Genomic DNA, 15809 nt, shown 5'->3' on the forward strand with positions numbered 1-15809 from the left:
GTGCCCCTCTGTGCCTGCGGGTGGCCACGCTGCCTTCTGCAGTGCCATCATCGGCATGGGGGGGTGTGTGGAGAATTTCCAGCTCCAGAGGAAGCACCTGTGCCCACGTGCATGCAAAAGAAGGGCAGATACTCTGAATACCCAGAGGCATCAGCTGGAGGCCCTGCGTTTTTCATGAACCGCCTCCTTGGCACAAATGCTAACAGAAACGGAAATTGCAACACTTGACTGTTTTCCCTTATTATACATAGCTTTTAATTCAGGCGGCTTTCCACTCAAGGAGACTTAATGAAGTGATATAAGGGTGATGTCACCTTGGATGTCATCTATCAGGATGTAGATTGCTCAGAGAGCTTTTCTAATTACCTGGAAGTGTAATCAGTCTGAAGGCACAGCCCAGATGATGGCTCAGACAATGACTTACTCTACAGAAAATGCTGGGAGAAAGCTCCCTGTGAGCCGAAGTGACAGAAATTTAGCAAAAGGAGAGTAAAAGAGACTGCAGTTCTTCAGGATTTGGGTTGGGACAGGAAAACATGCCTCAGAGGGACCCAGCTCTGGGGCTGGGGGGAACACCCGCATAGCTCTGGCAAACCGTTCAGCTAGCTGTGAGCTGATTAAAGTGGTATCAGTAGCTGGGATTTGTTGATGATTGTTATCTTGTTGTTGTTGAGGTTAAGGAAGCTTATGGCAATATCCTGTCTCGTTTTTCACCACCAGTCAAGATGGCTTGTACGACGAAGCCGTATGTTTGGGAAGGAAAAACAAGGAGAAACAAAGGATATGGCAAATGGCTAAGGACATCAAAACATTATTTATAATTTGATTACAGCAAGTGATCTAGGGCATTAATAGATCAGCAATGTGCAATTTACTATGGAAAGAAGAGTTTTCAAAATGCCATCAAAATTCCCCATCTCAGGAAAAAATGAATTCTCTGAAATGCTTCAAGCAACGCAATGGCATATGGCCAATATCTAAGGCATTTTTTAAAAAGAAATGCCAGGAGCCGTGGTGTGCACAACTCACTTAGTATGAGGTCAGCCTTGTGGTATTCGTTAGGATGAACATCTCTTGGGCTTCAGGACAGCAAAAGACCTGCACGGCTTGCCGTGCCATATAACTTGTGTCAGGGAGAGGGGCTAAACTTAGGCTGATTTCCACTGGTGGTGTGGAGGGCTGCGGGAGCAGAAGGTGCTTCTCAAGGTTTGGAACGACAGCGTTATAGAAATGGGTATTTGCTGTCTCTGGGGTGCAAGGGCGAAAGCGGAGCGCTGTCAGAAAGCTGCCCGGTGCTGGCAGGCGGCAGCAGGGCTCTTCTCAGCACCACCTTCCCGTCAGTGATACGGCTGCTGGAGATAAACGGCTATCGCTCTGCCTGGGTCCTACATCAAATACCAGGAGCTCCTCGGGCAGGTCTGGGAGGGTCCAAACGAACTGCAACACATTTTTCTTCTGTCCAAGAATCTCTGGTTTAAAAAACCTTCTGCCTCTTGAGGGTGGGCTTGACATAAGCCTGCCTTGAAATGCACCTCCAAGGGTGCGTGGGGCTGAGCAGTTCAGTCAGCTCAGCTATCAGTCAACTTCCTGTGCATCCAGATTTTTTTCCCTGTAAAACAGAGGAACCGTATCTCTCTTTGTAAAGCCACGATGGACAAATTGACACATTGTAAGTGCTGTGGTTGAGTGACGAAGACTAGAGGTCCAGGCTCTGTTACTATTCCTCCTGCTATTTTCTTTTTATAGAACAATTTAAAACTACATATGTATTTTTTTTTCCAAACATTGACCAAGGATGATGGATTCCTTTCTGCCTGTGCAGATCCTTTTATGAATGCCCATCTCTTGTAGGAAATCCTGCCTAGGCAGCAGTCCTGGACTGTCGTCCAGCTCTAAGCAGCAGTTCGTCAAGGCACTGACAAGCTTTAAGTATTTCTGAAAGGCTGGTGGCTGTGAATCCTCAATTCAGATCACAAACCAATTGCTCATAGGCCAAATTCTCCCCTCAGGTACCTTTTCCAGTTGCCATAGGACACAGCAGGATTTACACGGCTGTGTCTCAGGGTAGATTTTGTCCCAGGATTTTGTGGTGTGTGATTGATGTAGGCAAGAGCAAGAAAGCTTTTGGTTAGCACCTGTTAGAGCCATGACTCTGCATTTTCTCCTCCCAGCTCCAAGGTACCAAATGTGTGTCAATGCACCCGTGTGCGAGGGATATCATATTGCAGTGCAGAAACTGTAAAGAGTAAAATTTATTTTCTTTTGCTTGCCCTGTTAGCTATGAATAAGGTTAAAGGGCAGACCAGGATGGAAAATTTATCTTCTCAGTTACATCCTGTGCTCTGATGCTGGTAAATGAGTGCTCTAGGTAGTTATTTTTCTGCTTTGCTAGTAGGGCCTGCTCTTCCTTTCTCAGGATGCCTGTGTAATATTTCCTTGCCACTGAGTGGCTGATCTGTATTTTTGCAATGTTTCCATTGACAACTTCTGCTGTCTTTTCTTCTTTTCTTTCTAATGCTGATTGTCTTTCATGTTATACGTGATACTCGTTATAGGGTCCCTCTTAAACGGCAGTGTTTAAGGGGAGGAGGGGGCAAAATCCAAAACATCTCATGAATGAAATTATGTTCTCCAGTAAACTGCTTCTTATCAAGTCCAGCTCATCTTTGGGTGGCTCCTTTGAATTCTCTGGGCCAATGCAGCTATAGCTGCAGCTCAGAGATAGACTTAAGTGAGGCTGCATGGTCAGGGAAAGTTTGACTTCAAGTTGAAACCATGGATTTCAGTTCTTTGTTCTTGTAACAGATTGCACAGCATCTTATTTTGCAAATACTTCAACAGTCTTCGGTGTGTCTACACATATCAACATTAACACCCATGAGAAAGAAAAATCTTATTTTTTTCTGAAAAAAAGTGATGTGCACAAGTTCAGGAGCCAATGAACCGCATTGGGCGCTAGTGTGTAAGTTGACTGGCTATTTGCAACTACTTCTAAACAAAATATTTTTCCATACAGTATTAGATTGTCTATGTAAGCATTAAAGCTTAATGACCTATAAACTTTGAATTCAAAAAGTTGATCTCATTTAGCATCATAGTACCTCAAAATATGTATACCTGAGATTCCTAAAAGAATCCTTCAGCGCTTGATTCAACCAACATTAAACCAACCTTGAAGAGTTTATTCTTGTGGTAAACCGGTTTTATTGTTTTCTAAACTCTATTGGATTTCTGAAATCTATTTCTTAGCAATGCTTATATTTCTGGGCTTTCTAGATGATTTGACAGCAAAGCCCTGTGATCCAATGACTCTATCCTTGCTATTTACATATATTCATTTATTTGCAAACTGTGTTTTTACCCAGGTGCTTAAATATAAAGATAGCTCCAATTGCAGCCCTCCAATATTTAAGCAGTGCTTTTTCCATACAGATACTTGATCCCCGATTTCACTGGCAATTACTGCAGCAGGAAGATTTCTTCATTTGCACGTTAGCAAGCTAAAGCTGCAAAGTGTCTGTAACTTACATCGCCGTTGGCTAGCCCAGTGCTGGTTTTTTATGTCTGTAGTACTTCAGCATCGAGTATAAATGACATCTACTGCAGATGTTTTAATAGGAATGCTGAATGCACAGCAACATCTTGAGTAAGAAAGGTCAGTTTTCTAATCTAAAATCTATTCTCTTGTATACACATATGCACCTGAGAACAGAACCGCTACAGTGGGCTGAATCAGTGTAATTGAGAAAAAATCATGATCTGACAGGTGGAAGTGGATGCAGCTTCACAAAACTCATCACATGAAGTCTGTCGGCAGACTAGGGCTTGGCAGAGGAGCAGCCTCCTAGCCTGGCCTCTGTCCCCAGCGACCTCAGCAGTAGCCCCCACTGCTGCTGAGGTTTTGCCTGCTTTCGGGCCCCAGCCATTTCCAAGATTTTTATGATATCGAGGGATGAGCAACTTTTCAAACACGTAAATTAAAGATTTCACTAGTCCCTGTGTCAAGGATTGTTATTATTACGGTCCTTATAACGTGATGATGATATTTCTGCTGTTGGGATAGCCACGTTTCAGGTGTGCTGCTGCGCCGTGCTCCTTTTGGGTTTTGCTTATGAGCGAAGTCCAGTTACAGCACAGGACTTTTCTGTTGTTGTTATCCTGGTAAGGAATGTGCTGTAAGGCGCTGAGAGAGCCTGGTTTCCTAATTTTGTTTAGGGAGCATTAGCTGTTTTGGCATAGTTAAAGCTGGCTACGTTTGCTTTTGGTGGGTTTTGGTGGCTCAGTCACTGAGTACAGTTGTATCTCTATACATCTTACCTGTTGGCAATGTCTGACAGCAGGTCAAGTCTGTACCAACTCCACAGAACCCCCACGCAGCCCAGTTCTAAAAGTCATCCCTGCTTGTTATCAGCACAGTAACTGGTCTGATTTCCATGTGTTACCTCTCCCTGTCAGAGCTGTGCGAGGCAGCAGAGCTGTGTGGACCTGGGACATCAAGAGGAGGAGCTGGAGACGTGGCAATAAGGCACAAACGGGGTGCACCAGCACAAGGGAGGTTGCTCTGCTGGTCCGGGGCTGTGCTGCTGTCTGGACCCTCCCTTCTGCTGCTCACCATCGCCTGCAGGAGGTGATGTTCAGGCTGATGTTTTCTCCTAGCACAGAAAGACGTTGTTCAGTTAGAAGCAGAAGCTTGAAAGTTCATCTGCTTTCCCCAGCAAACTCCGTGGGGACTGAATTGATGGTGTTGAGATAAAGGCTTTTGTCTATAATGAGATCTTCTGAATTAGGATGGGCTGGATAGATGACTGTAACTACATAGCAGTATTATTGGATCTTGTATTTCTTTGTAAAAAGACAATACATGGATTATATTGCAAAGAGTCCTGATTGTCATACTCCTCATGTTTAAATTACAATATTTACTCTAGCATATTGTTAGCTTTTCTCAAGCTCTAGCATTCAGCTACTTTCAAATAAAGATCTTATTTGGAGAAGCCTCAAGATCTTACAGCTCCTGTGTGTGCAGTGGTGCCTGTGCCGCGTGCGAATATCAGATGAGTGATAGCTCTGATCCTGTTCTGGAGAGCCCTGGGTGTACATCCTCGCCTGTTAAGATGGATCTGCCTGCTCTGTGCTGTTGTGCCTGCTTCTGGAGAGGCACAAGCACAGCGGCAGCTGCACTGGCTGAGCTCCCTGCGCTGTATGGGCACGTACAGCTACGGCCTGGTCCTTCAGCGCAGCCGTCCCTTCGCTCACAGGCTGCTAACGTGCTGTCGTGTGGAGAGTGGGGCTTTTCTGCCAGCACTGAGCCAGCTGCTGAATCAGAGTCGTACAAGTAATGGCTGCTCGCTCACCCCTGCGAGCTTTCTGCAGCCTTTAACTTCCATCTCGTGTTAATGATGACTATCACCAGCACTATTACGATGTAAGTTCCTTTGAGAATGTGTTTAATCCTCCAGAAGCTGAGCCGATGCCTGCACTCCTCTGATGTAAGCGCTGAAGAATTGGGATTTTGATGTCTGTCCATTGTATGAATTGTCATTTTAAAAAAATTGTCCTTGCAATGCTGTTTACGCTTCGCATCGTATCCCCTACGTTATGTGAGTATCAGTGATGAGTCCAGAAAACTCAAGTGAAGGAGAAAATGTGTAAAACCAAGCTCTCATCTCACTTCCCGCACAAGGAAGCGTTAAGCCTCGTGCTTGTGGCGATGCAAAAAGTATGACCAGGAGTTCTTAAACCTGCATTTCCTTTCTGTCATCTGAAGGAGATCGTGTGGGAGGACTTCTCCATCGCTGTATTCTTGCTGCTCTGTTGTTCCCCTCACCCCCTTTGTTGCAGTATTTTTCTCTTGTGAAGATTTGCCTGAAGCAGGAGACCGAGCTGCTCAGTCTCTTAGGAATCACGATGATGAGCACTTGAGACTCTAGTGGGAAGTGAGGTTAAATTATTTGTCATCACCTTCAAACAGATCTTTTGGAAGCAAAAAATGCTCATGTCAATAAATTGCTTTTGTGTTTCTTCCTTCTCCTGACATCCCAAGGTACTTCATTTCAAATCCGTGGTACAAAAGTGCATTCTCTTGAAATCACTTTGTGTGCATGTGTCTCGGGTGTCAGCTACTTCGTTGTTGAAGAAAATAATGTTATTGTGTGGCTCCTGCAGATCACAAAGTTAGCGTGCTGGGTTTTTTTTAAGCATCCTTTAAGGAACAGGGGCACATAGGAAAGAACAGAAGACTTGCACATCACAGTGCAAACGGACTTTGTTTCCTTTCTGTGCTGCTTGGTGTCTTCTGATCACGAGTCGTCACTCTGTTTCTTGCTGCACCCAATGCCCGAGTTCATTGGTGCTGAAGCTGCTGGAACGGCCACTTTTGTCTGCGAGAAGCTAATGGCCTCTGTGGGTTTCTTTCTCTTCCAGGAATAATTAATAATTGAATTTGTTTACAGGCATATACACAGCAGCTATTCCTAAAGCACGTGGTGTAACGTTCCGCTTGGCTTCTGCAGATAAACTCAAGACAGCAAAATAGTTGCCAAAATAATGCTGAAACTGGAAAATTAAATGTTAAAATTGTGCCCATTCTGTCTGAGAGCAGACCTTGGGCCTGATTTGCTGCTCGCTGCATTACTGTGATGTTAGTTTGGTGTGAACTAGAGGAAACACTAGAAAGCGTTTCTATTCCATTAATTTGGATTTTTTTTTTTTTTAGTAATAAAGCCTGAAGGCTATTTGACATGTAAAACATGGCTATTGATTTGAAAGTGCTTTTGTTTAGTTTTATTTTTTTTGATTTTTGCTAGATCAAATTTAGGCTAAAGTAATTGCAGTGAAGTCCTGTTCTTGAAAACATAACTCAGTCTGTGCTTGTAAGAATGATATATACTCTTTTTCTGTAATTGTATAAAGAAATTCATGCCTTCCTTTCTGGGTGGGTGGTTGTTTGACTCCCTAACTGGACAGTACACAAATCCTGGATGTTTAATGCTCAGTGAAGTGTCCATTTTCAGTAGAGATTATTCTTGTTACTGGAAATTCAACTAAGATTTTCAAATCTAGTTCACTTCTTTGATTTTTGTGCTTTGAAATTGTTAACGTAGCCTTTTTTTTTTTTGTGGATCTTGCTCAAGTTTCTTGTACTTTCTTGTACCTTCACTGCTAAAGGTTTTCTTTCTGCTGTGTATTCAGCTGTGCTTCTGGAACTTAATATGCCTAATCAGTATTGTTTGTGTGCAGAATTTAAATCCTAGATTCTCTTCCCTTGGCGTGCATTTCTGTTGCATTGCTAATTCGGTTATGTAGCTGAGCTGAAACCACTTAAAAGCATTTTGCTTGTCAGGGCCTGGCAATGTAATAAGGTCTGTAATCAATGAGAGGGGAGTCAAGTAATGAAAAGGACAGTATGTGAATCTTCAGTCTGGAAGTTCTCACCCTGCTGAAATATTTGCAGTATTTCAATGTTTCCAGCGTTGTAGCTGAAATTTAAAATTAAAGGGCTTTGGTAGAGGGAATGTCAACCCAAATTGCTAGGTTGATAGTATGAGACTTCAGCGCTGCAGTATGGTAATTAGGGAGCGAACCTATGAATGGAAAAGGGTAGGTAATTAAATGTGTTCATATAGGGGATTATATTTCTGCCTACTTTCAGCCACATCGCTGTTGTGGACAGGTTTAGGTATTTCTTGTGCTTGTAGTATTTCTGTAAGAAGGCGGTGATCTGTTCGCTAATAATTCTGGCCCACCACCACTGCACTCAAAGAAGGAAAAAAGGATTGTTGGACTGAGGGGTTTTCAGTGACGTGGGTTGGTTCCTTTTTGGGTGTCGAGTCCTTTGGTGAATCCAGGACAGGAAGCCTGGCTGGAGAGGACGTGAGCTGCTGCCCGGTGCTGGCTGTGTGAGAGTGCAGCACTGCACAGCACTGCCCCGTGGAGTGCTCGCAATGCAAGGCTCTGCTCCAGTAAAGCTGTACTTCAGCAGCATGGGAGGCAGAGATGCAAACATACTAGCAGCAACGGGAAAATGGGCTTCTCGCCTCTGCTAAAATCATTAGTTCTCAGTCATTAACAACTTGATTTCCTTTTCTTATTGGTATCAATCAGCTAATTTAAATTCACTGGTCCCTATTTCTAATTAAGGATGTTACAATGGCATCTTTCCCATTTCTATCCCCCAAGTGAACGTTCACTTTGAAAGTCCCTAAAATATTTGCAAGACGATTCTGAGGGCAATTTAATTTCTTAGTGCTGCTGGCAGTGCCCAGACCTGCCGGTACTGCGGGAGGGAGATCAGGGCTGACGTGAGGTTGGAAAGTGTCGTGCTGCAGGTGGAACAAGTGGGCTGCAGTGCCCACGTGGAAAATAATAGATTGCACTTCTGCTGCTTTCATTGATGCAGCTCAGAACACTTAATGAGCAGTAATTATGTTTCACAAAACCCTGGTGAGATAGGTAAGTACAATCACATGTTTGGCAGCTGGACAGATTGATCTATGCTGGTGTTACTCAGCCAAGGTAAGATGAGGTGCTAGTGGACAATTCAGAAAAAGAAGTCACAATTCTTAACCCATTGTGCATTGTTTTACATGCTGAAAATACCATTTGGATTGCTAATTAATTGCAGAGGCACCCAGATATCTGCTCCCACAACAACAAAAACAAGGAAGCTGCCTTATCGCCTGGCCTTACCATCGCATTACCAGGTGATGCTTCCATCTCAAGTCTGAGAGTGAATGTTTTGGGCACAAACATCATACTTTAAGTATGACATTCACCTTTGTCACTGCTATAGAGTTTTTTGGGGTCTCTGTGGTTTAATTTCTGTGTTCCCACGTTCCATCTGCAAAACGCTTCCCCTCTCTCAGGCTTGTTATGCATTGGCCCATTGGATGAGAAGATCGCTGAGGGTGAGGGTTTGTACTCTCCACCACGCTGGGTGCTGCAGTGATAAAGAAATGACTTTCAAAGCATTGCTTTCCCCCAGTTGCGGTTCAGGTTGCATTAAGGGTTTGGATTTCTTAAGCCCTCAGCTGCTAAAATATTGTAAAAGCAATCAGTGGATTCTAAAGGACGTTTCAGTCTCTGCAGGTACGGGAAGAGGGGTGCATAGTTAACACAAACATACCGAGCTTCCTGAGGGTACGTTAACAGCAGGCGTGTGCGCTGCATTCTCCTGAGCGCCCCTTTGGTTGCATCTGAAGTGATTCTTTCTTCCCTCAATCTGGCTCTGTCTTTCAATTAGAGACTGGGATTTGAAACAGAACAAAACATTAGGCTTTAAAATACCAGCTGTGCTTTATTTTAAATGCCTTCTTCTTTCAAAGACAAACTTTGGGAGCGCGCAGAGCCTGGTGCTTTCTCTGTCTCTCTGAGATGGTCCCCACGGGTTCCAGTTTCGTGTTTATGGTTATGGTAGCATTTCTTTCTCTGGATTATGGGAAAATAGCTTAAGAAGTGTTGATGATTCTAATATCAAGAAAGAAAGGTGTCTTTTGTTTGTTTCAATTAGTAACATCATAACTCAAAGGTTTGCATGGCATTGCCTAAAACACGTTTGTTTAAATGGGCTCCAGGAGGGTTCACGTGTACCTGCCATCAGGAAAGCACTGCTCCTTACTGTCCTTCTGTGTGTGTGTGTCTCTAACGTGCAGGGCAGGAGCGAATTGGCAAAGACTCGCACTATGAGCAGGAGGGGAAGGTGCAGTTCGTGATCGATGCCGTGTACGCCATGGCGCACGCGCTCCACCACATGAACAAGGACCTCTGTGCCGACTACCCGGGGGTCTGCCCCGAGATGGAGCACGCGGGAGGCAAAAAGCTGCTCAAGTACATTCGCAGCGTTAACTTCAACGGTGAGCTGAGAGACTGCTTCCTCGGTAGCATATTGACCCATCTGTCCTTTTTTTTCGTTTAATTCACTTCATTCAGTTCAGATTAATACTTTTTTTCTTATAACTTTGCTAGAGTTTGTGGCAGAAGACCGTGTTTATTTAGTGTCTATTTGAAAACATGTTTTAGCCAAGGCAAATAGGCTACTACAGTGCAAAGACAGAAATTGTTGCCTTCTGAAGCCTGTCATTTCCTGGGGGAGAAATAGCTCAGTAAACGCCCAAGCTTGTCTTTGTTATGCCCGTTTCTCTATATTGTTTCCTCTACTTGGAGAAAAGTAACTGGGGGAAATTCTGGTACCCTGAGCCCGGCTTAGTTCTGTGCTCAAGAGGAGGGGGAGAACAGCTAAAGCACAGGTCTGTTTGCAGAACTGGAACTATTGTTTAGCCAGAACAGTTACTCCAACCTTCATTCCTCTAGTAAGTATTTAGAGGAGGTGAAACATCCCAGGAATGAGGATGGGGCAAGTTTATCTTTGGTTATCATTTATCCATTAACTCCTTCCAAGCGGGCAGTGGTGGTTGCAATACCAGCCCTAAGTTTCATACAGCACAGGGGCCTTTCATTCATTTTTCTCTGCATTGCACTGTATGAACCAGGCCTAAATATTGGCAAAATGTCTCTGCCTCTGTGTGTTTTATTGTAACTTTATTAGTTTCATTAACACTCACCTCCAACTAGAGGCAGCAGAGTAGATCACTTTCAGAGGTAGCATTACAAACCCTAATGTTATTTCCCATCGTAAAGGTTGCTAATGTACATACCAGGAGCTCTGACTGCTCTGTGCTATTTCTGTATAAGGTAGAGATCTGAGATATAACCAGGAGTTAGACCTCCAAATATATGTGTAGAACAGATTTAGGAAAGTACTGAAAAATTATCATTTTGAAACATGGGAGGTAGCCACAGGTGTCGCTGCCTTGGAAGAAGAGCTTGTGAAAGCTTCACATCCTCGTTGGACAGAGTGGTGAGATGTTTCTTGCTATAACCTAGTAATAAACATTTTTATTAATAAACCTAAAGCTCTCACACAACCAACAGGACCTGAGAGACTGAACGGTATGCACACAGATGGTATTTCATGGACAAGTTTGGTCACTTGTGCCAAGGACGTTTTTTCATTCCTGTATAAATAACCCGATGAAAAGCTAGGTGAATATCAGGAGAGCATAATTTCCTCCCTTGAAGCAGTGGTGTTAACTACAGCCAGGAACAAATTTTGAGATGAATCATCTGAGAAGGCCTGAAGAGTTCTACACTCCTCATTGTGGAAGTTTTCTGTTTGTCTGTTTTTCGCCTTAAATAAATAAATAAATAAATTGTAAAGGACAAACTCCTATAGAAGTACAGCATTTCTGTAAAGTATCATGCCATGTCAGTGTTAGTGGTGGAGAACAGCTCGTAGATCGTGTTTAGAGGGTCCTTGCATATGCAGATGTTGACTAGCCATTTGGTCATTTTAACAGAGCAGAGCAATGCTCTGAGAGACTGGGTGCCCAGCTAATTTTGCATCCTGTCTAGCTCCAAGAAGTGGTTTATGCTGACTTTGTTTCCCTTACTTCTGTTTTTTTTTGGTCATGATTTTAAAAGATGACTTTTTTTCTCCATTTCTGATTGATTTACATGGCCATATGGTGTTTTCCTTTGCTTGTATACATGTAACTCACATCCAGCACAGGGACTTGAAATAGTCATTTGCTTTCCTTCCATTAGAGGGAAGGAGAATGATAAAGTGAAAACAGTTTTATAACTTTTAAATCTCTCACGGCCGTCTAGCTTGAGCCATTTCCAATGGGAAAAGAACCACTTCCTTTAAGGCTGGTATCCAGGTGTGGAGTTTAGCATTTTCTTGTCACGTTCAGAGTGCCTGATTGCTCATGGGTTTGCACACCCGTGCTCAGTGTTCAGCTGCGAGCCTTCTGCGGCTGGTTCCTGTGACTGGAGAGAGGTTTTGTGGATCCTGCTGCTTTTCCATGTCTTATAAAAGTAAATTCCCAGAGCTGCTGTGGGTTGATTTGGCCATCCCAGTGGCACAGGATAAACAACCATCATACAACTTGCCAGCCAGAAAAATGCAGAGGGATGCGAGAATAGAAGAAGCAATGAGAGGCTTTTGCAGGTCTGGGTGGTGTAGTGCTGTTTCAGTGAAGCTCTGGGGATGCTGGTGCCCACGTCTTCCTTGGCTGTCACACTGCAGCTGGGCTACTGGGCTTGCTTCAGCTGTCTCCATTTTAGCCTTGCCCTTATTCTGCCCTTCCCTGGGTCACCAGTGCAGCCATTGAATCCCTCTCCTCGGGGACAGAGATGGAAAACATCAGTTGGTCTGTGCTTAAAATCCTGTTCCTTCTAGCTTTCTACCTAAATCTGCAGTGAAAACAGAGTAGAACAGTGGGATTGTTTTGCCCAAATTGTGAGCCAGAGAGGAAAAAATGGAGCCCATTTTCAAGCATTGTGAGCCCATGAGCTTGAGATCCTCTTTACATGTAATAGATTTCTTTGTAACTGTGCAGCCAGAGCCACCCTGCCTGTACCTGCTTCTGGAGCCTTTTCCTTGCACAGATAATGACATTCATGCAGAAAGAGCTCAAGCAATCTTTAATGAAGAGACTGGATTTGTACTAGGAGCTCAGTATGAATTTTGATCTCGTCACATTATCTTGAGAACAAAAAGCCCCCAAAATATGGAAAACTTAAAACCCCGATTGCTCATGCAGTGAGATTCTGAAAATCTCACTGTGCAAAGTGTTGGTTGTATTTGTCCCCAGTGAAAAAGGTAAAGGCTTTGTTCGTGTGAGCCCTTCGCGTCCTTAAACTGCAGTCAGCGTGAACTGAATAATAAAGAAACACCTCAGCTAGTCACACCTGGCTTGCACCCCATCCTCCTATTAATTCATTTCTCATCTTGCGGTGATTAAGAGATTGAATTCATACAAATTCAGTCGGGTTGTGTGGTTGCTTTTTTTTTTTTTTTTTTTTTTTCAAATGCATCCTGCAGGTGAATGGGTGTTATGTACTCTCCATCTGTGTTAGTGCGAGGACAGATTATTTGTTGGGAACTGAAGATGAATTAAATTGTCACAGCCTCTGAACGAGCAAGAAGCTGCAGCCTGCAGGCTACTACTCAGTTTCTGAAGTACTTGCTGGAGCTGTAACAAATTTCTTACAAATCTTAGCAGAAGGAAAATAAAAACAACTCATCAACTATATATTGCAATAATTATAAGATCAAGAAGTCAAATAATAAATAGGATCACTTTTGAAAATCCTTTCTTCTCTGCAATGAGGCTTTCCTACGTAGGTATTATTTTCCTGAGTGCACAAAGAAGTGGGGCTGCAAGGAGAGACAGAAACGCTGGAACAATTTTTAACCAGGACAGAAGTGGCAGGGTGCCTGCAGAAAGAGCACCGAAACATGCACCGGAGCCCACACAAAGGTTAAAGAAGGTTTGCACTTAGGAAGCAGATCCTTGCCTGGGAGTCCAATTACTCCAACTTCAGAGCTGGAAAATGGGAAGCCTCTGCTTGACTTCTGACCCGAGATTATTGCAGTTCTTTGTGGTTCCATAGCTAGTTGTCTTCCCTGCCGACCCCAGACTTTTCACAGCTTTTTTCCTGTATAATTTTAAAGCATAAATGGCAACGGACCTGAAAACAGCAACAGGCGTTTCCTGCTGGCTATCTATCTGAGCACAAGGTCGGTGTCCCAGGGAGCTGAGCTGGGGAGGTGACCCAGCACCTGATGCCGGGTAGCGCTGGCTGCATCAGCAGCACCCAAGCCCACCACTGCTGTGAAACGCTGACATTTAAAACAGGCCTTAAAGGCTGTCTGCATGCAGCTGCACAAAGCAACAACTAGCAGTAACCTACCCAGAGTTTTATGGCTTCCCCAGAGCACGGTAACATGGTGTGCAGCTGTGGTGCTTCTTTGTGTCCAGGCTGGATTTTGTCGGGACGGGACTGAGAGGGGTAGCCACAAACATCTGAGGTGCATTCTGGGAGCGGCGCTTGAGCTCCTAGACTTTGAATTGTGCTTCCCTTTTTGTCAGTTCTGGGAAGAAAAAAAAAATAGGAAAGAAAAGAAAAAAAGCTTAACTAATAATATACAACCTTATAAAAGCCGTGATTAGCTAAATCCCATTTACCATTTGTGCTGACTTTTAGTATGAGCCAAGGAATTACAGCCATTCCTCCTTATTCATTCTGTTTTCACTGTAAATGTATTCAGGCTACATTAATCTGTAATGACAATTAAATATTGGCCTTGTGCTCATCAGGAACCTGTGAGGAGAGATTTCAGTGGAAGATTTTCTGTACTAGTCTTTCAACTGAGTCTGTATCTGATCTTGGAGGCTTGCAGGATAGGCAGGAAACAATCTACCAGGGCTGGAACAGAAACTATGCTAATTTACTCCTTCAAATCTTCTTTTGCTCACTGGAATTCAATGAAGAATGGGAATCATGAAGAAAACCATAATCTTAAAGTTCAGTGCTACTACGGGAGAGATTTTTCATTGCTTTAGGGAAAAAAAAAAGTTACCCAGAGGGAGGAAGCTTTGAATATAGAGATACCGGAGCATTGTCATAATCTTCAATCTTGACACAATATTACTCTACCACCCTGAAACCTATTTTAATGCATCTCGAAATAAATGTCACCCCCGAAGTTTTCACCTAGCGAGCTGAGGAAGTGCAGCAGTGACTTGATTTCTCATTTAGGAAAAGATTCACATCTAATGGCACAGTAATTAAAACGCAGCTGCCCTGCTGAGCACTTGCCTGCCTTAGGACCAGGAGTGGTTTGTGCCAGCACTGAGCGAGCAGAGCTGGGGCTGGCTCTGCTCAGCACCAGGTGTGGGGGAAGATCCTTGCCTTGCTGCTTGCCCTGCATTTCATCACGCGTGTTAGCTACCTTGGTATGTGGCAGATAAAACTAATCCAGCATCATGGTCCTGAACAGCTCCTGACCAAGATGCTTTTCAGCCCGTGTCAGTCACAGAGCCCAAATTAGGGAGCACGCAAGGAACGGCCTTCCTGTAGTTTAGTCTGTGCTTTTCCATCCCAACTGCATGCTGATTACAGGCATAAGAACATATTGTGGAGGAGGAAGCTATTTCTGGATGCCAGTCAAGATTCACTAGACCTGGGCTGACTTCTGACAGCAGTATCTCTCAGAAGCAGATGGAATGTTTTCTGGGGGGGGAAATCATTTCGAGGCTCCATTCACAGGCCTGATTTTCACTAAAGAACTCCCTAAGGAGAGAGCGATGGGAAGGGAGGCTGGAGGGCAGGAAGAAAAGCCTTCTGATATTTCTTGCTGTGTGCAAAGCTTGAGTGAAGTAAGGCCGATTTAGTTTTGCCTTGTTTTATTTTCAGTCGGTGGGTTTGGGCAGTGGTAATTAATCACCAGAAGGGGGCTAGGATTATTCCACCATGTCCAAAAGTATCTGGTTTAGGTGGTTGGGGTGACAGATAACCTTTGCCTGAAATACATTGCCGGTCTGAACTCTTTACCTTGACTAAATAAAATAGCTATTGTAAAGCTTTGGCTATTTTTTTTTTTGGTTGGATTTTGTCTCGTTTCCTTCCCCCAGGTAGTGCTGGCACTCCAGTGATGTTTAACAAAAATGGTGATGCACCAGGACGCTACGACATCTTCCAGTACCACACCACCAACACCAGCACCCCAGGCTACCGCCTCGTCGGCCAGTGGACAGATGATCTCCAGCTCAACGTGAGTCCTTTCTATTCTTCTTTTTTTGTTTGTTTTTCTTTCAGGTGCAGTCACTAAATGGTCTCTTTTTTTTCCATCATGCAAAAGCTAACAATCTTTACTATTTCTTTGCAGCTACATAGTACTTTATTTTTTGCATTGTGTCATCTTTTACTTTGTTCTGCCACCTTTTCTCTGTGCTGTGAATACC

The 15809-nt window shown here is 43.8% G+C and overlaps 1 protein-coding gene across 4 annotated transcripts in view; it reads left to right on the plus strand.

Annotated features, from left to right (window-relative positions):
- The window catches only part of GRM7 (glutamate metabotropic receptor 7), a 259133-nt gene that overhangs the window by 169011 nt on the left and 74313 nt on the right, over positions 1-15809 (plus strand). For all 4 annotated transcript variants that reach the window (XM_035338059.1, XM_035338060.1, XM_035338062.1 and 1 more), the window contains exons 7-8: positions 9651-9851; positions 15480-15619. In XM_035338059.1, coding sequence (XP_035193950.1) covers positions 9651-9851; positions 15480-15619 — 341 coding nt within the window. The remainder of the gene's footprint in view (positions 1-9650; positions 9852-15479; positions 15620-15809) is intronic.

Source organism: Oxyura jamaicensis, chromosome 12 (assembly GCF_011077185.1).
Source record: "Oxyura jamaicensis isolate SHBP4307 breed ruddy duck chromosome 12, BPBGC_Ojam_1.0, whole genome shotgun sequence".
Classification (NCBI taxonomy): domain Eukaryota; kingdom Metazoa; phylum Chordata; class Aves; order Anseriformes; family Anatidae; genus Oxyura; species Oxyura jamaicensis.